Below are 21,457 nucleotides of genomic sequence, written 5' to 3' on the forward strand. Positions count from 1 at the left end.
GTAAATGGTCACATGGATTCTATTTTATGACATAACCTTAACACTTTCCTTCGGATTTTGCAGAGATTAGACATGCTGATCAAATTTGTACAGAGGGTGGCATTAAGGGGAGAGAAACAAACAAACATCACTCTCAACGGATCGAAGTACACCCAAAAGTTTGACTGCGATTTCAGATGGTCCGGTACATAGGAGTATGTTGAAAGCGTTAACCGAGTGAAATCCCTGCCGAACCAGATTTAACATCTTAATGGGTAACAGTTGGCACAGGGAACATAGAAGATTTCAATACAAGATCAGAGGTGGGCTTAACTTCAATACGGAAAACATGAGCAACACCAGGTCCAACAGCTAGTATATTATATATATACATATATATATATATATATATATATATATATATATATATAAGGATCTATCTTAAAACGGGGGCCACATTTTTCATTAATGTTTTACGTAGTGTTTTTGGTACGGAAAGACTTTCAAACTTCGTATACTTATCTATTTTGTGTTATAGAACAGAAAAATATTTTTGTATTCGAATTTATTTCATGTAAAAAATTGTCTTATTTCGATAATTTCAACCAATCACTGACAAGTATTTAGTTGTTTATATTTACTCCTTTGGCTGATTAAGCGATGTAAAGCGTATTTAATCTCCATACCTTCGTTTTATTTGCTTTTTTCATTTTAAATTTGCTTTAACCCTAACCCTAACCGTAGGGTTAGGATTAATTGTTTCAGAATCGTTTGTTTATGTAGTCGGCACTTAATGTATATCGGCTGAATGGACGTCAGTGATTGGTTGAAATTACAGAAATACGACAACTTTAACATGGAATAACTTATGGATTTCTTTTTTTTTTAAGAAGACTAAGAGAAAAAGATGTTTTATATGACACATTCTACCAGTGTTCCAAGTTTCAAAGTGTTTCGTTAATGAAAAATGTGGCCCCTGTTTTAAAAAAGATCCATACATAATTCCAAGAGAGTTAGAGGTTGTGAATCCAACCAACTAAGGGATAATATCTATCCAATATACTGCTGGTAGAGTACCCAATTATTAATACACAATTGTTTTTTCATTGCATGGCAATTACACTACTAAATGTAATAAATGGGTGAGGGTAAAAAGTTGTTTTACTCTTAATTTATGCAGCAATAAGAAAATGGAGGGGATCAAGAGTTGGTATTCATCAACTTTTAGACATATTATGTCTATTTATTTATTTTCTAAAAACCATTATAACTACATACATAGATGTATAACATATTATGCTTTACATATATAATATATAAAAATATTAAAATACCAGTAAATATTGGTCGAAACAGCTGTAAGATACTATTCAACTTCCTATGCTCTACGTTATATATTTTAATAATTACTGGTATTTTTATATGTTATATATGTAAAGCATATGTTATATATGTTTTTTTTAAAAATAAACAAATAAACATAATATAATGTTTAAAATTTGATGAATACCAACTCTTGATCGCTTCCATTTTCTTATTGCTATATATATATTGTGTGTGTGTGTGTGTGCACACACACACGCATATATATATATATATATATATTATATGTATATATAAAAAAAGAATGAGATAAAGAGACCAATGGCATAAATAAATATATATTTTATGTAGAATGTCTTACAGCTGTTTCAGGGAAAACTCAATGTATCCCTTCATCGGAGACGGTAATAGTAGTAGTTAAGGATTATTAAATCTGTATTAGGAGATTTGCAGTAAGAAATGAGAGTGATGCGAAGAAAAAGCAAAGAAGAAAAAGTACTTGGAGTATAGTTCCATTCCAAAAGTAAATATCCATGTATAGAATCCGTGTGAGTATTTTCCAGTGATAAATATAGTTATAATGATAGATATATATCATTTCATATCCAGCTTACTCTGTGCGTTGTTTACTTAAAAGACAGCCCAAAGTGAGCGGAAGATGTGTGTGGGATTGTGATATTAAGCCTTAAGACAGGAAGGAAGGAGGAGGAAATAGTTAAGGGAGAAATGAAGGTAGTTGTGCTAGCAGTAGGCTATAAATAGATGAATAGAGGAAGATGTGTAAGAGATTGTGAGGTCAGTTATATGGACAGGAGGGAAGGAAGAAGGAAAGAGAGCGAAGGAAAGAGAGCGAAAGAAAGAAGATAGAGGTGGAAGTATAAGGGTTGTAAAGAAATGGATAGGTGGAGAAAGGAAGTGTGAAGAGATAAAGTGAAGTAGGAAAGGGAGGCAGTTACAGTTGTGTTCAGTGTCAGGATAGAAAGGAACAGGTAGGGGGTGATGGTGTTGGTGGGGTTCGAAAAATAGAAATAAAGAAAAAATGTATAATAAGAGAGAAAGGTAGTAGTGTTAATATTCTATAAATAGAGCTGAATTTATTTGAAGGATTATAGTGGGGGAACCTAAGAGCTAACTAATAAAAGAACATATATACTTATACATATTAATTACAAGCGTGAATCAAGTTGGTTGGGGTTACCTATGGGGATTGTGGGAGTGTGTTGTGTGGTCATTTGTGCATTTGTGTTTGTGATAGAATTTGAATGTATGGAAGAAGCGGTGATTACAGGTGCTTAGTGCTTCGTTATATCTATTAAGTAGTGTAGGAGAATTGTATTTTAAAATATGGAACTCCTCCTTTAAGCAAAGTTTGCAATTAGAGCGCTGGCCTTGGTATGGAATTCCTGAGTCCAGAATGGGCCATGTTAAAGTATACTGGGTATTTGTGTTTTTGAGGTGGTGAATATGGTTGGCTAGTGTTGTAGATTTGCTGTGCTTGTCATATCTAAAATAGTGAAGGTGAGATGCCTAACGTTGCTTGAAATTTTTAGTTGAACCTTTGTATGTAGCAGATTGGCGACAGTGCATTTGTATATTATGTTGCATCTTACACAATGTGTGTGTAGTGGGTAGATTGTTCCGGAGCGACAGTTACAAGTAGACGAGGCTTGGGGGTTGTGTTCTGTGGTGGATGAGGTGATATTGTTGGAGGATAGATTATATGAGGATGCAGAGGAATCTAGATTAATGCAATTGTTACTGTTATAGTTATTATTACCTCTATTGTTATTATTAGAAGATATAGTAGTATTATTTCTGGGTATACTAGTGGACTGAGATCTATTATGGTCGTGTTCAAATGTATGAGTGTCAGTGTTAGATGTACGTATATGAATGTCTATGTTGGGTATATGCATGTGCTGAGTGCTAGTATTACCATAGTTATAGTTGTGTGAGTTTTGATAATAGAGTGAGAGTTTATGTTTATTAGAAGTTGCTATAATAGATTCGAAGCTAGGCGTGGTTGAATAAGACAATTTCAAAGTGGATCTGTTAAATATAGAATGGTATTTATGTTGCCGGGGGAAGTTTGAGTCAAGTATTTTGAAGAAAGATTTAGCTAAGTTCTTAGTGTTAAGTGAGAACGGGGGTATACCATAGGATAGAGCGGCCGCCGCTTTTTTGGGGGGATTCTGTGTAAATTATAATCTAAGTATTTTGGTAGAGAAGTGCTATCTACATTTTTCATGTTGCTAATTGTTTTATTTATCTTGGATTTAGACCTAGTGCTATAGATGTGTTTGTGGGGTCTGTTGGAGAGTGTGGGTGGTTGGTTGCGGTTGTGATGATTGGTATGTCTTTGGGATGTGATTTGGGATATAAGTTGTTTAAGTCTGGTGTTATGGATGCATTTTATTTGTTGGGAGAAACCACTTGATTGTAGTATGGAGCATGATTGTTGAAGATTTCTTCATAACATTTATATTATATGTATATATATATTATATATATTTATATTATGTCTATACATATATGTATATATATGTATGTGTGTGTGTGTGTGTGTGTATATGTATCATCATCATCATTGTTTAACGTTCGCTTTCCATGCCAGCATAGGCTGGACGATTTGACTGTGGACTGGCAAACCAGATGGCTGCACCAGGCTCAAATCTGATCTGGTAGAGTTTCTACAGCTGGATGCCCTTACTAACACCAACCACTCTGAGAGTGTAGTGGGTGATTTTATGTGCCACCGGCATCAGGGCCAGTCAGGTGGTACTGGCAACAGCCATGCTCAAGTGGAGACCCTTTGTCACGAGCAGAGGTAAGAGCTCTCTGAACTTTACCCAGGCTATTCTTATTCTAGCAGCTACACTTTCAGCGCACACTCCCCCACTACTAACTTGGTCACCTAGATAGCAGAAGCTATCAACTACGTCTAGTTTTTCTCTATGGAATGTGGCAGAAGTTGTTTTCTACACATTTACAGTGTTTATAACTCCTGAACATCTGCTATGTACAAAAACTAACTTCCTAGTTAACCTTCCTTTGATATTGCTGCACCTCTTATGTGTCCATAGCTTGCACTGGGTGCATCTTATAGAGTTTCTACCTACGCCTTTTCTACAGATCGAGCAGGGTCATCTTCATTGCCAACCCTCACCTTACTGACAGCATCCCTGTACATGGCTCACACAGCTCTCTCTAACCATTCATCTATCCCTAGTTTCCTCATTGACCACCAGATGAGGGATCAGGGGACCCTGTCAAAAGCTTTCTCCATGTCAATGGAAGCCAGGTACAGAGGTTTATCTTTGGCTAGGTATTTCTCCTGCAGCTGTCTTACCAGAAATATAGCATCAGTGGTGCTTTTCCCTGGCACAAACCCAAACTGCATCTCATCTAAACTGACTCTCTCCCTAATTAGTTGGGGTATGACCCTCTCTGTGACCTTCATTACCTGATCCAACAACTTGATACCTCTGTAATTCTTTGTACCTAAAGCGTCACCTTTACCTTTGTAGCAGTTGACTATGGTGTTGCTACATCAGTCATTGGGTATGACTCCTTCATATATCACCTGGCTAACTATACGGGTGACTAGGCTATAGCCGACACTGCCAGATATTTTGAGCATCTCTGCAGTGATTCCTTATCTTCATACACTTGATTGCTTTATCTACCAAAGTACTTTCAATTTGGATAGTTGATCCCTCTGTTGGGTCGACATTCAGCAGCCTCTCTTTCTCCCATTCATTCTCTTTATTGAGCAACCTTTCATAGTGGTGTCTCCAAACCTCTCTCTTTGCAGCCTCGTTTAGTGCAAGTGTACCATCATTCATACGAACACATTTCTCTTCCATGACATCACGATTCTCTCTCACACACTGTCTTGCAACACGAAATACTTCAAGTCTTTGGTCCTCATATATATATATATTAATAATATGACAACAAAAGAATGAATGAGACCTCGATATTATGTAAATAGAGGAATCTATCTATAAATATAATATATGACAATTAGTTGGTTGTCATAATAAAACTCAGAGTTTCAGATGCCGGGTCTGATGTCTCTTCCAGCATCTCATCAGTTATTAAGACAAACAAAAACACTATGAAAAATCCGTTGAATAAAGGGAAATTACTCCAATAGGTGTAGGGAAAGTAAATCATTGTTCATAGAATCTGCATGTGCACACATGTACATGTATGCACACACACGTGTGTGTATACATATATATACATACTCACACACGTGTGTACATATACATACAAACACAAACATATATGTTTATACATGTGTAAAACATACATACAATACACACATATATATATACCCATGCATGCATCATTATGTTCATTTACACATTTCTATAAGCACATACACAGACATACGTGGATATGCAAAATGTAGTCTATACGCACATGCACATACATACGCGAACAGATGTATATACGAATAAAAACACATATGCAAGAACATAAACCATAAATCATTCACATTCCTGCAAAACTTGGGTTATAAATGTATATACACAAATACAGCCTCCTGTCTGTCAAACACATCTACACCTGCAGATATATAAACGTATATACATACATATATGTATGAAGGAAGGAGACAAGTACAACAGGTAGAGTTTTACACTCGTATATATACAATCATTCATACACATGTATATATGCATGCACATACACATTCGATATATACTACATGCGTATATAGTTACACAATTATAAAGGGTGAAAAATAATATACAGAAAAAATATATATAAAGAAATATATAAGAAATGTTAAGGCCTGTATGTGGACATAATATAAAAAGCAGGTTCTATCTGTGATTTGGGGGGGGGGGCAAAACCGTAACAAATGTTTTGCCATATGGGGACATGACCCAAAACGTTCAGTTCTTGAGTTTAGACATGTAGCAGGGTCTAAAGAACTTTTCCAGATGAGCCATCTTTCCATATCGCAAAGATCACACTTTCCACTGCCATTCGTGTAATGCTTACATTGGGCTAAGATCTTCCAGTGAATCTTATAGCTGATACCTTTTTCTTTTGAGGACTATATATAATTGGATAATTTGGTTGTTTTCCTTTTATCCCAGTGCCTGAAGCTTAAAGTGTGATTGTTGAACCTAGCTTTCAAATTTCCCTTTGTGAGACCCACATATTTCTTTGATGAAATTATGTCCTTAGTGGTTGTAGAGTCTACGGTGGCTTTATAAATGATGGCCTTGGTCATACAAGCCCCATTTAGCGGGCACAAATTTTTAACTCTGCAGGAACAGCCAGCTTCATTTTGTTGTTTTTGTGTGTTGTGTCCAATTATATTTTTAAAGTTAGTAGTAAAACTAAAACTAATTTTCAGGTTATGCCTATTAAAGAGCTTCCTATAATTATGATTGATTGGAAAATGCCTATCTATAAGTGATAAGAAATATCTACCACTTTGGGGGTGTAAACCAGATAATTTTCCTATTCCTATTTTTCCTTTTCTTTATTTCTGGACTAATAACAGGTTTATAGGCTATTTCCTCGCTAAAACCATTATCTTTTAGAGCTTTATTATATATTGGGGCAACACTATTAAAAATGCTTATATCAGTGGAGAGACTAGAAATTCTCTTGCTAATGTTTTTAACTAAATTCTTAAACACTAGGGGGGGGGGGGCAGGAAATACATTAATGCAGCTAAGTCTATTGTTGGGATTTCTATAGGGTTTGTAAATATTCTTATTTAAATCTAAAGATACATCTAAGAAACTGACAACCATCAGGTTGGTATCCATTCTTATGCTAAGATCGAATGTTTTCATCATTTGGATAATGACTTTCCTAAACTGACCTTGCGCTGGTCCATTGGTGTTTGTGGTTAAAGCTAGAGTATCATCTTTGTAAATGGCAAAATATACACCAGGAAAGGTTTTACCTAACGTATCGAGTAGGAATAGTCTAATGAGATCACATATGCCTGCTCCATCATATGACCCCATGCTCACATCGAAGGTACCCTCTGTATTGGTTGTCTTAACCCACTCTGTATTCTCACTGAATAGTAAAGTCTTTCTAGCATGGAAGATTATGTCCTTATCTTGTGTACTAATTTCTATAAATTCACTTGCAAAGGTGAGGGCTTTATCAAGCAGGTCCTTAGAGACAGAAGCATAGAAATCTACAATATCAAATTGTGTAAATCTCGCTTTATTTTTATTCCTAATGGCTTTAAACCAGTCAATGACTTCTATACTATTGGACCATTGTACTAACCTAGTAGCATTTCTGACTGTAGCATTGATTTTTTCCTAAAATATTTTTACTATTAATACCAATTTCTGATTTTGCTGGGTTAATAAGTCCACATTTAGGATTAGATAGGAAGTTCTTTTTAAGTCTTTAATAGTTATAAAGGCCTCTTTTTTTGGAAGGACTCCTATTTTTTTAATCTAATTTAAGCTTAGCAGCAATAATGCTAGCTTCTTTATTAATGTCGTTATAAACTTGTGGTTTAGCTTTAGTGTAATTATAAAGGCGAGATACATTTTGAATAATATACCCCTTGATACAATATGCTTAACAAAAAGATGGGATGTTTACAGCGAGAAGCCCTTTGATTTTAATATTTACTCAAGCAACTCAACAACTAACAATGCTACACCAAACAAGATGTTCAAGAATTAACTATGTTTCAATGAAATTGAGCAAATTTTTCAAAAGCTGACAGAATTTTACGTTTATTGCTAAAACAAATAGATTTATAAATCTTACATCAAACTTTTGAAAATTTTCTACATGTCTGTATCCCTGCATACTTTAAATCTCTCCTTAGTGTTGTGAAACACATTTTGAAGCATTTCAGGAGTTAGCTCCTGCACTGCTAACTGATTGCTCCAATTTGGGGATGGAGGTAAAGAAAATGAATGCTGCCAAATTAAAAAAAAGCTATCATGGACGAATAAAACGGGTCCAACAGGAATGAAAATAATATTATAAACAAAATTTTATACACTTTTAACACATATTAAACATGATAAACATAAATAAAAGTTAGCTTTAAGAAAAATGCATCCAATTTCACTCAAATCATCATTAATTCTGGGACACCCTGTATTTTACTCAGCCAACTAAACAGGGGAGGGAACTCAGGAGGGGACTAATTGCAGGTGGCGAGTGTAGCTTCCAGAAGTGGTGACGTGGTCAAACTCAAATGGTTGTGAGTCACAACAGCAGTTTATTTTTTGTATGAACATTTTGCATTATATAGTTCAGACATGGATGACATAGAAAGCAGACATGCAGCCAGGCCATCCTGCATTGCGCAGGATCGGAAACGTGAAATATTAACAGGGCACTTCTGGAGAATGGATGAATGGGTTTCTTGTGCCTTTACCCAGCCACACACACACGCAAATGACCTGGTGGTGCATGGGATGGTAACATGAAGCATCAACAGGGCACTGACAAAAATTTTAATGCTCTCATGTCCACTGCCAAATTGAACAAAAAGGTTTTCATGAAATATTATGTACTATTTGTAATGCATAAGTAGTGTCAATATTTTAGTGTTGGAAAATGGCCTAAAACAAAGATAAAACCCAGTGCAGTATACTCAAATCTGATTAATCTCCATTTTGGGGGGGGGGGGCCCATAGTCGGTGTCGGAAATTTTCTTTTAGTCAGTGGCAATTCACACAGCCTGATTAATGTTTGTTGCAAATTTGGAAGAAAGCGACTGGATACTCTTCATGTTATGGGTCTTAACACTGCAAAAATGCTTTTAAAATGCTGTTTATCTGCCCTTGGGCCCACATTAGGCAAGAAGTTGAAAATTTTTGGCTCATGACACTCCATGGACGCTGTGTAATGCATGTGTAAAATTTCATTAAAATTGGTTGAATGGATCCCGAGTTTTAATGACATGACAAACACACATCATGTACTTTATATATATCTATATATATATATATATATATATATATATATTCTATTAATCTATTATATTCTCAGCCTTGAGGCTGTGGCCATGCTAGGGCACCGCCATTGTAACCACCTTTCAATTGGCCAATTCTATATAATATATATATATAGATGGAAACTGAAAGAAGCCCATTGTATACATATATATATATATATATATATATATTTGTGTATGTGTATGTATATATGTATGTATGTATGTATGTATGTGTGTATATGTCTGTTTGTCTGTGTTTGTCCCCGTGCTGGTGCGTTTACGTCCCCGTAACTTAGTGGTTTGGCAAAAGGGACTGATAGAATAAGTACTAGGCTTACAAAAAATAAGTCCTGGAGTCGATTTGCTCTAGTAAAGGTAGTGCTCCAGAATGGCTGCAGTCAAATGACTGAAACAAGTAAGAGAATAAAAGAATATATATATATAACAGTTAAAATTTACAAAAAGACAAAGATAAGTGTATGAGCAGCAAGCAGGTGTATTAGTTTGATGCTCAGGAAAGTGAGAAAGTCTTTTACATTTCAAGCCTATGCTCTTCAACAGAAAAGAATAAGAGAAAAACAAACAAAGAGAGAATAAAAGCACGTGTGGATTTAGTGATCAAGCATATTATATATATATATATATATATATATATATATATATATATATATTCTTTTATCCTTTTACTTGTTTCAGTCATTTGACTACAGCCATGCTGGAGCACCGCCTTTAGTCAAGCAAAATCAACCCCAAGACTTATTCTTTGTAAGCCTAGTACTTATTCTATCGCTCTTTTTTGCCGAACCACTAAGTTACAGTATCGGTGTTCAAGCAATGTCAGGGAGAAAAACACAGACACACGAACATGTACACATACATGTGTATGTATGTATATCTTTATATTTATTATATATATATATATATATATATATATATATATATATATATATATATATATATATATAACAGGCTTCTTTCAGTTTCTGTCTACCAAATCAACTCACAAGGCTTCGGTTGGCCCGAGGCTATAGTAGAAGACACTCACCCAAGGTCCCATGCATTGGGACTGAACCCGGAACCATGTGGTTGGTAAGCAAGCTACTTACCATACAGCCATTCCTGCGCCTATATATATATATATATATATATATATATATATATATATATATATATATATACATATATATATATATATAATGTGTATGTATATATATATATATACATATAATTATATATAATAAATGGCTGTGTGGTAAGAAGTTTGCTTCATAATTATACATACATATTTGTGTGTGTCTTCAAGCTGGTACCCCAGCATGGCCATAGTCTAATGACTGAAATAAGTAAAATATAAAAGATATAATATATATATATATATATATATATATATATATATACAAGATTCGAATTCTTACCAGCCTGATGAGAAAGGCCCATTAGAGGCTTCGAAAGTTGAAGTAGCATGGTTTCTGAATCAAATTGTTTTGAGTAATGTGTGTGTGTGTTTGTGAATGTATGTATGTATGTATAGATAGATAGATAGATTGACAAACAGACAGACAGATAGATAGATAGATATTATATATATATATATGACAAGCAAACTAGCTTAAACATTACTTCTCTTTATATATATGTTTTTATATTAATTATATAAGGGTAAGACCACAAACCAAATTTCTACTAGAAGTCCTGCTATCAGACTAATTAGTCCATCTGACTTGGGTAGGCTTAGCAAAATAATTTTAGTTAAATTAATGTTGCAAATCAGAAAGTTAATCAAATTGGATCTTTGGCAAAATACAAAGTTCTAGATTGGTTTTCAAATATGAAATATAAGGATAATACTAGATTTATACAATTGCCACAGTTGTACTACTGAGGACCTGAGAATCCACAAATTAAGGGGTAGCATCATGTTAATTTTCCCAGGAGTTACAGTATGGTACAATTTATCAGCAAAAGGGTTAACTGGACTATTCCTTTTTAACAATATTGCGATTGGTTATATTTACTTGAACTTGCTGTGATAATTTATCATGCTAAGCATTCAAGAGGATTTTGAAGATGTGTAGTTTATATCTAGTACAATGAGACACCCCCACACCACAATAGTAATGTACGAGCCCACCTTGATGGTACATTGGAGAAAGAGGTTCAGTAGAATACTCTCTGTATTCACTAGATCTCACACCACTAGACATTTTTTATGGGGAAACTTAAAAGATAATCTACAGTACAAAACTTGCAGTAGTTGAGGAAATGAGAGCAGCTATTGAACAAGAATTCACACATATACTGAATGAAATGTTTCTTGATGTTTGCAATTCCATTGCTTTGCATTATCAGTAGCACCTGGACTAGAGCAACCATCAGTTTAAAAACAGGCATTCATAAAGAAATTTCTGTCGGTAGAATCTATTAAATTTGGAAAATTAAATGTATTTTAATAAACATTAACTTTATAATAATTCAATGTGTGTATACATTTTTTTTTAACTATCCATGTATATGCATATATGTAAGCATATACATATTTATGTATGTTTATACACACATATATACACGTGAGTATGTATATATATATATATATATATATATATATAGCTTTTAGCTGTTACTTGTATCAGCCAATAGACTGTGGCAATGGTAGGGCACAGCCTTGAAGAGTTTAATTGAACAAATCAACCCCAGTACTTACATTTTTAAGTCTGCTACTTATTCTATTGGTTTCTTTTGCCAAAACCACTAATTTACAGGGACATAGACAAACCAACATCAGTTGTCAAACAGTGAGCTGAAGATATACATAAAGACAAAAACATACGTATATATATATGTAAATACATACATAATGATGCTGTCTACTTGTTAGATGAGCATGACCATCACTGACAACTGTCAGCAATGCCTGTGCAGGGTTTTAAGTCGAGTGCAGCTTGCACGACATCGCAGAGACTCACTAATAATACCAAGAAGCGCAGAGACAAGCAAAGTGCAAGATATCTGGCTCTGTACAGCAGCAGGTTTTACAAACCAGTTAACCTTCTGCTAGAGGGATTCTTTAGTCACTCGCTTCCAGTGGGCTTACTGCACCCTCAGACACTAATTAATATATTTCTACATCCCAACGCAATACACACACACATATATATGCATACAACAGGCTTCTACACAGTTTCCGTCTACCGAATTTACTCACACGGCTTTGTTGAACTGAAGGTTATATATATATATATATATATATATATATATATATGACAAGCGTCTTTCAGTTTTTGTCTACCAAATCAACTCACAAGGCTTCGGTTGGCCCGAGGCTATAGTAGAAGACACTCGCTCAAGGTGCCATGCAGAGGGACCGAACCCAAAACCATATGGTTACAAAGAGTGTTTCTTAACCACAGAGCCATGCCTATATTCATTTACTGCAGCCATCATTTGTAAATTGACAGTGGCAAGGAAAATGTTCTCTTCCTAGACACAACCTATTAAAATGTCTGGAAAGTGGTTGATTTAGAAAAAGCAATCAGGGAAAATTTGGGAATAAAGAACAATGTGAACAAGAAAGAAGTGAGAATAATGGTTGGAGCTGATGTGATAAGGGAAAAATAGAGCGTGTGATGAAACAAGAGATGGGGGTGTCAAGTGAAGTTCGTACGCAAATAACCAGTTCAGAGGAGCAGAGACCACTGTTGTAGTAGTAACTTAGGCACAGAGAGAAGAGATAGTGTGTCTGTTAGTCTCACTCACTCAGTTGGATATTCTTTGGGATATGGTCTAAAATATCAGTGTGTATAGTAGCGACGTCATTCCATATGTGGAAGCAGTACACAACTGTGAGTTTCATGTGAACTTTGGTAAGTAACTGATAAGAATAGAATTTTTTACAGACCTTGAGGAGGAAGATTGCAGTTTTTTGCTGTAATGTAACCAGGATAGATCATCAGAGATGACTTTTCATTTTGAGGATTTTAGCTGTATGTTCCCCAAGACTAACAACTAGATAGGGTAAGGCATGAGATCGTTGTTTATATAAGTAAGGATCCAACATATAAAGCCTAAGATTGCATACCGGGTGTGTAAGGAGCTTTTCGAAAGTTCGCACGTCGAGGCAAGACTGCTTCCGAGTCGTTGTGGATGGAGACCTCTCAAAATTGAAAGGAAAGTGCAAGGTTTTTGTTTACCTTTTTAAGGACACGCCTGGAAGATAGTTATGGGCCCTTCTTTAGCACTCTGGACCCAGACCGAAGTACCAGCAGAGTCAACCACTACATATAGGCCATGTGTGTGTGCGTGTGTGTGTTATCAGTTTAAGACAGAAACGTGTAACGTGCTACTAATTGTATACGAACACCTGGCGACTATTATCGATTACATGACAGAGCACCTCCAAAACTCTCTATCACAAATTCTGCACTTAAATCTTATTTTAGGTTATTTAAAGTTATTTTAACGAGTTGTCTGGAAGGAATTGTTACAAAAACACATACTTACAATGACTAGACGGTTGAGTTCGTACACGGACTACACATAATTGATTGAGGAAGTTACTAAGCTGAAGTATTTTATATACTTATGTGTTGTATATTGTCCTTCAGCTTTGTTTATAATGAATTGGTAGACTGTATAAATGTAACAATTTACACATTATTACTTACTTGCGATGTTTAATATCCGGTTATTATTATTATTTTTTGATAAACCTATGCTTACTTTCAGTCTAAAACTCTGGTCACAATCAAAACAAATCGTGCGATTCGTAAGCACAACTTTATCTCGTTTTATAACTAAATTTAATAGGAGCTTCGCAGGAAGATCACTGACGATATATAAACTGATAACGCAAACAAAGAATAATTTACAACAAATCAGCCAGTGAACTTGGGGCATTCTTTCAATGATCATTAAAATATGACTACCACTCCCACTCCAGAATGAATACAAACCACTCATATGGATACATTGACCAGACAAGTACTCTTACTCACACTTTCAGTTTCCGTGAAAGGTAGAGGTATATTAGAGTTTCCAACTCCCTGTTCAAGTTTTTTAATCAGTTTTCGGAACATGTTCTCGGTAAATTTCCTTCAACATACGTATGAATTTCTTTCATGGGTACCATAGAATAACCTGGTGCTCCATATTGACACGTTGTAACAGACATGCGCTGCACACCGGAAGTAATAACTCTAGCGTTCAGCTATCATGGCCACCTGATCATCGGAGCAGACGATCCTTTATTTACATCCGCTTTCTCACCACTTGCCGTATAACTATCATACATAAACAGAATTTTTGTGTCGGTGTACATAATGCCTTGCAATTCTATGTTCACATTCCATTGGGATCATCTAGATTTTTATATTTACGAGTTTACTGCAATAAATAGAGTGATTTAATCACCAATATCATCCCCGACCTTCCTATTGCGGGTGAAATGTGATGGTGGTAGTGGTGGAGGGGTCAGCTTGCATCAGAAATCATTACTTTTTAATCTCACCATTCACAAGAATTACGAAGGGAGTCTACTCCGGTTGTTCAATTCGATTTTGCTTAAGCGGAAGTACTGTAAAGTTTTACAAATTCTACTGCAATACTCTGTTGTCAAAAAAGGTAAAAAGAAATTGCAGAATTTCTATTTATTTTCTTTGTTAGTTTAACTCATAAATTAGTTAAATATTGCTTGTATTTTTAATTTAACGTTTGAATTTTCTATTTTGTGAAACATTCAGTTGTTAATGAACATTTACATGATAATTAAAACTTTATTACCTCGCCTCTTCAATTACATATCACTAAAAATAGCACGATCTGCTTAACAGGAATTAAATATTGGCATTTTTTCGGTTCGTGATTACAAAATGAAAGTAATGATATCGATACTTTTTGACAATGGCTCGATGGGCGAATCGAATAGGCACACCCATTAAAAAAGAAATTCTTCGGATTCTTATGTTTTCAAGAACGGAGATTATGATTTTGCCTATACACACACACACACACACACATACACCTTTTTCGATTTTTTGTTTGTTTTTGTGGGTGGTGATTTCATATTTAAAATACGAAGTTATTTGTTGAGATGAGAATAAGTACGATTATTGTGCATGTGTGTCCAAAGTATTGTCAAAATATTGCGTTTTATTTTTTATGTCCAAAATAGAAATTCGGTTAATATAAAGATCTTCACCCGTTAACAAAAACAGCTGGTAACAGCCTACTGGGTGTTAACAACTATGTAGAAAATGAATATGACAAAAAAAAAAATTGCGCAAACGAACCTGGGGTGTGGGGAGAGGACTTTCGGAAAATTCATAAGATCCGATTTTTCCGTCATAACTTTCGAGAAAATGGATATATATTGATTTTTTTGTAGGTTTTTTTTTTTTGGTTATGGAGGATCCGATTATAAAAAAATTTTTCAAAAATCGCATTTTCAAAATTTCAAAAATAACAGCCAAATCTCACAAAACTGCGATGAACACCAATTAGACTTTTTTTTTTTTTTTTCCTCATTTTAGTGACCGGGTGCTGCCGTGATCCTTTTACTGTCTCACTATAACGCAATGCAACCGTTCATTTTCACTTTTAGACAGCGGGATGGTAGGGAAGGGAGAAGTTTTCATTAAAAATTTGAAATTAAAATTTGAATTTGTTTATTTTCCCATATTCTTAATCTCCGTATTTTCCCACGTAGATTGATTGAAAAAAAAATCAAAAAAATTTTTAAAAAAACTTTAATTTTACGTGAATTATTTTGTCATATTACTGCGGGAAATTACTCTGAAAGAAATCTTTGCAGAAATCTGAGTAGATTGATTACATATTTCTTTCATTATGTTATCGCAGTTTTGTGAGATTTGGCTGTTATTTTTAGCATGTGTATAGCCTACTTGAAGGCCAAATCCGGAGAAATGACATTTTGAAAATGAGATTTTTGAAAAAGTTTTTTTCAGAATCGGATCCTCCATAACCAAAATCGTGGGATTCCGTAAAAAAAAAAGTCAATATATATCCATTTTCCCGAAAGTTATGATGGAAAAATCAGATCTTGTGAATTTTCCGAAAGTCCTCTCCCTACCCCCCAGGTTCGTTTGCACAAATTTTTTTGTCATATTCGTTTTCTTCACTGTTGTTAACACTCAGCAGGCTCATTGTTTTGTTTTTGTTTTTGTTAATGGGTGAAGATCTACGAAGTTATTTGTTGAGATGAGAATAAGTATGATTATCATGCGTGTGTCCGAAGTACTGTCAAAATATTGCGTTTTAGTTTTTATGTCCAAAATAAAAATTCTAGTTTAAGTGTTAGAAATGAAATGAAGATAAAAGTAAAGTACAAATGAAGAACTGAAATGGTAACGACAGAGTGATGTTTCTGTCATCATCATTTGACATTCACATTACTATGCTTAAATGATTTGGATGGTTTTTGTTGAGACAGATGCTCTTCTTGTTACCACCATTCACCTGTTTCCAAGCAAAATAGCATTTTCCATGGCCAGACATGTTTTTCAACAGAAAACTGGTAACGGCATTGCTTGTATGGTGGTGATGCTTGTTTACAACCATCACATAGGACAAGGGTACACATGGACACACACATTTGTATGTATGTGTGTATACATGTATATATATATTTCATTATCATCATCATCATTGTTTAACGTCCGCTTTCCATGCTAGCATGTGTTGGACGATTTGATTGAGGACTGGAAAACCAGATGGCTGCACCAGGCTCCAATCTGATCTGGCAGAGTTTCTACAGCTGGATGCCCTTCCTAACGCCAACCACTCCGAGAGTGTAGTGGGTGCTTTTACGTGCCACTGGCACGAGGGCCAGTCAGGCGGTACTGGTAACGGCCATGCTCAAATGGTCTTTTTTACTTGCCACCTGCACAGGAGCCAGTCCAGGGGCACTGGCAATGACCTCGCTCGAATGTTTTTTCACGTGCCAGTAAGGTGATGTTGGTAACGATCACGCTCAAATGGTGCTATTTACGTGCCACCGGCATGGAAGCCAGACAGCTACTCTGGCAATGATCACGCTTGGACAGTGCTGTTAGCACTCCACTGGCACGGGTGCCACTCATCAAATTTGGTTCAATTACGATTTCGATTTCACTTGCCCCAACAGGTCTTTGCAAACAGAGTTTAGTGACCAATGAAGGAAAGGTTGGCATGGGCGCCAGTCGTCAAATTTGGTTCGATTTCGATTTCACTTGCCTCAACAGGTCTTCGCAAGCAGAGTTTAGAGTCCAATGAAGTAAAGGTACGAATAAGTGGACTGGCTACACCCCTGGCAGAGGCCACGGATTATGGTCTCACTTGGCTTGCCAGTTCTTCTCACAGCATATTTCCAAAGATCTTGGTCACTAGTCATTGCCTAATGTTCCCAGGTCTTCCTGGGTCTACCTCTTCCACAGGTTCCCTAAACCACTAAGGTGTGGAACTTTTTCACACAGCTATCCTTATCCATTCTTGCCACATGACCATCCCAATACAATCATTTCTCTTGCACACCACAACTGATGCTTTTTAGGTCCAACTTTTCTGTCAAAGTACTTACATTCTGTCGAGTATGCACACTGACTTTATTTCTTGTGAGCTTACGCATGTCCTCAGCAGTCACGGCCCATGTTTCACTGCCATGTAGCATGGCTGATCGTACACATGCGTCATTCAGTCTGCCTTTTACTCTGAGCGAGAGGCCCTTTGTCACCAGCAGAGGTAAGAGCTCTCTGAACTTTGCCCAGGCTATTCTTATTTTAGCAGCTACACTTTCAGTGCATCCTCCCTGCTACACTTTCAGCGCACCCTCCCCCACTACACACTTGATCACCTAGGTAATGGAAGATATCAACTACTTCTAGTTTTTCTCCCTGGAATGTGGCAGAAGTTGTTCTCTGCACATTTTCAATGTTTATTGCTCCAGAACATCTGCCACATACAAAAACTATCTTGCTAGTTAGCCTTCCTTTGATATTGCTGCACCTCTCATGTGTCCATAGCTTACGCTGGGTAATCTTATAGAGTTTCTACCTACGCCTTTTCTACAGATCGAGCAGGGCCATCTACCTGAAGGGGTGTGTGGTTTGTCTACTTTCCTCAGGTCTTTGGTCCTCACGGCGCAGAACATTGGCATAGTTTTTCTTATCTGCTCCCCTCTAGCTAAATAAGCCTGTCTCCTAGCTTCCCTTTTGGCAGTCTGATACAATTCCCTGCTACCACCTTTCTTCCAATCCTTCCAAGCCTGTTTCTTTTCTTTAATAGCCCTGTCAACAACATTGTTCCACCACCACATTATTTTAGATCAAGAGGGGACTTTGCACCATCCACAGATCTGGTCAGTGGCCCTCAGCATGTTGTCCCGTAGAATCCGCCATTTGTCTTGTACATTGTGTGAAGCTATATCCCCTTCTATTTCGTCAAAGGCTTCGAGTAATACCTCTCTAAATCTCTGTCCATTTGCAGGACCTTTAAGCTTCCAGACCCTTCTCCTCCATGCTGGTCGTCTTCTGGGCAACCACTTAGCCCTGATCCTGAAGTCACTAACTACTAGTCTATGTTGTGGGGTACATTCTTTGCCTGGGAAGGTTTTGACATTTATAAGCAGCCATCTTTCCATTTTCTTGGTGAGGATGTAGTCAATTTGGCTAGTGTGTCTGCCAGAACAGTAGGTGACTAGGTGACAGGCAGGTTTCCTGAAGTTAGTATTGCAGACCATAAGGTCATTTGCATCACAGAACTCCAGCAGCCTGGTTCCCTCCTCATTGCAGGAACCAAAACCATAGCCTCCATGTATGCCATGGAAGCCCCCTGTATGTTGTCCAACATGCCCAGTGAAGTCGCCAGCCATAAAGAGAAGGTCCCTGTCATTCGTCAATGAGGTAGTCTGCAATAGGGTGTCATAAAATCGGTCTTTCTGTCCATCGGGTAGCCCGGGATGAGGAGCATAGGCTGAGATAATGGTTGCTAACCCATGATGAAGGACTAATCTAATCTTAAGTATTCTATCGCATACTCTGACTACCTCGATTATCTTATCCATCCATTTCTCCACTAGAAGTATACCCACACCCCCGACCCCGTCTGTGTTCCCTGCCCAGAAAATCTTGTACCTGTGTTCTTTGCCTGTGAGGACCCTAGCAGAACCTCCTCTTCACCTTACTTCTTGGAGGCAGCAGATACCAACACATCTCCGTTCAAGCATCTCAACAATCTTACCAGACCTACCTTTCAGTGTGCCGACATTGAGAGTGCCAACCCTGAGGGTGTGGGAGGTATGGGCCCGTGAAACCCTGGGGCAGGGGAAAGCAGCATCATGTACCTGAAATGAAAGCTCACATTTGGCAGAATTCATAAACAAGCAGTAGCCTCCAATTAAACCTGCATACACTACACTATCATATTTTTGCACTATATGATCACTACCTTACATAGGAGGAGATAAACCCTCAGCAGGGGTGGTGGTGGTGTAAAGCCTTTAGAAGTGTTCATGGGAGACAACCAAAGGATGGGAGAGGATAGGAACTTCCGGTGCAGGTGGAGAGGATAGGAACTTCCGGTACATGTGTGGAGGATAGGAACTTCTGGTACAGGTGGAGGGTGTACTGCGAGCAGAGTAAGGCAGAGAGAGGGAGAGGTGGGAGTTTTTGGTCAGCTAATCTAAGACAGAATTAGAGAAATAAGTGTGTGATAAACTTGAATGAATGAATAAATGTGATGGCATGGTAATGAAATAGACAGAATAGTGAAAGAACTAAGTAAGGGGTTATGATCTGTGCATAAATAGAAAGGTATGAACAAGGTTGAAAAGACAGAAAACTTCTTATCTGTGCATCCTTCTGAAATTCGTATTTCTTTGGCAGAGGTATTAAGATCGAGTAGGGGAATCAGAGTGTGTGCGTTAGTTTATAGTCCTGGCGAAGCGAGTGGTAATCGAAAAAGAGAGACAGACAGAGTAAGGCAGAGAGAGGGAGAGGGGGGTTAGTGGTCAGAACACGAGGGAGAAAAATATTCTTTTGGGATTTCTGTAGCATAGTTCATATATATATATACAAGTCATGTACAGAGATGCTGTCAGTAAGGTTACCAATGGATATAGCGATGAATTCAGGGTACAAATAGGGGTTCACCAAGTATTGGCCTTCACCCCCACTTCTTGTTCATTATAGTGCTCCAGGCAATAACAGGAATTTAAGACAGGCTGCCCCCAAGAGCTTCTCTATGCTGATGACCTTGTTCTTATAGAGAACTAGAGAAGAAATTTCAGGCGCGGAAGCAAGGTCTAGAATCAAAGGGCCTTAGAGTTAATTTAGCAAAGACCAAAGTCTTAGTATGTAGGAAAGCAGATAAATCACAAATCCCTTCAAGTAGATGGCCCTGCTTGATCTGTAGAAAAGGCATAGATAGAAACTCCATAAGATGTACCCAGTGTAAGCTATGGACACATACGAGATACAGCAATATCAAAGGAAGGTTAACAGGGAAAATAGTTTTTGAATGTGGAAGATGTATAGGTACAATTAATACTAAAAATGTACAGAAAATAGACTCCATCAAATGCCAGTGGGGGAAACTAGAAATAGTTGACAGCTTTTGTTACCTAGGTGACCAAGTCAGTGGATGCTTCGAGAGAGTAGCTGCTAGAATAAGAATAGTCTGGGCAAAATTCAAAGAGCTCCTACTTCTATTGTTAACCAAGGGGCTCTCCCATAGAGTCAAAGGCATATTATATGATGCTTGTGTACAAACAGCCATGCTATATGGTAGTGAAACATGAACTGAGGACATGCGAAGGCTTGAAAGAAATGAAGTTGGTATGCTTTGCTGGATGTGCACTGTCAGTGTGCATGCATGACTGATTGTAAGTGTCTTGAGAGAAAAGTCAGGCATAAGAGGCATCAAATGTGGTGTGCAAGAGAGACAACTGCACTGGTATGGTCATGTGATGCATATGGACAAGGACAGCTGTGTGAAGAAGTGCCAATCTCTAATGGTGGAGAGAAACTGTGGAAGACATAGGACAAGGTGGTGAAACATGATCTTCAAACATTAGGCTTCACAGAGGCAGTCACAAGTGACTGAGACCTATGGCGATATGCTGTGCTTGAGAAGACCTGTCAAACCAAGTGAAATTGTAGTCATGGCTGATGCAAGTATCATGTAACTATCACCTGTGCTGGTGGC

At 37.0% G+C, this 21,457-nt stretch overlaps 2 protein-coding genes across 18 annotated transcripts in view; one reads left to right on the forward strand and one right to left on the reverse strand.

Moving 5' to 3' along the window:
* Positions 1 to 14,430, reverse strand: part of LOC106872513 (uncharacterized) — a 252,407-nt gene extending 237,977 nt beyond the window's left edge. For 6 of the 14 annotated variants that reach the window (XR_016243103.1, XM_089357348.1, XM_089357343.1 and 3 more), the window contains exon 1: positions 14,257 to 14,430. Coding sequence is in view for 7 of the 14 variants with exons in the window: in XM_089357348.1 (XP_089213474.1) it covers positions 14,257 to 14,337 (81 nt within the window). In the remaining 7 variants the exon portion in view is untranslated. Of the gene's footprint in view, positions 1 to 9,603; positions 9,672 to 10,547; positions 10,600 to 13,762 lie in introns of all 14 variants that reach the window. The other 8 variants (XM_089357355.1, XM_089357352.1, XM_089357350.1 and 5 more) reach the window with 4 other exon arrangements.
* The window catches only part of LOC106882928 (CCA tRNA nucleotidyltransferase 1, mitochondrial), a 51,065-nt gene continuing 42,545 nt past the window's right edge, over positions 12,938 to 21,457 (forward strand). Inside the window, exon 1 of one of the 4 annotated variants that reach the window (XM_089357359.1) lies at positions 12,938 to 13,125. The gene's annotated coding sequence lies outside the window, so the exon portion shown is untranslated. Of the gene's footprint in view, positions 13,126 to 14,566; positions 14,882 to 21,457 lie in introns of those variants that run through there. The other 3 variants (XM_089357357.1, XM_089357356.1, XM_089357358.1) reach the window with 3 other exon arrangements.

Source organism: Octopus bimaculoides, chromosome 9, assembly GCF_046866305.1.
Source record: "Octopus bimaculoides isolate indiv1 chromosome 9, ASM4686630v1, whole genome shotgun sequence".
Taxonomy (NCBI): Eukaryota; Metazoa; Mollusca; class Cephalopoda; order Octopoda; family Octopodidae; genus Octopus; species Octopus bimaculoides.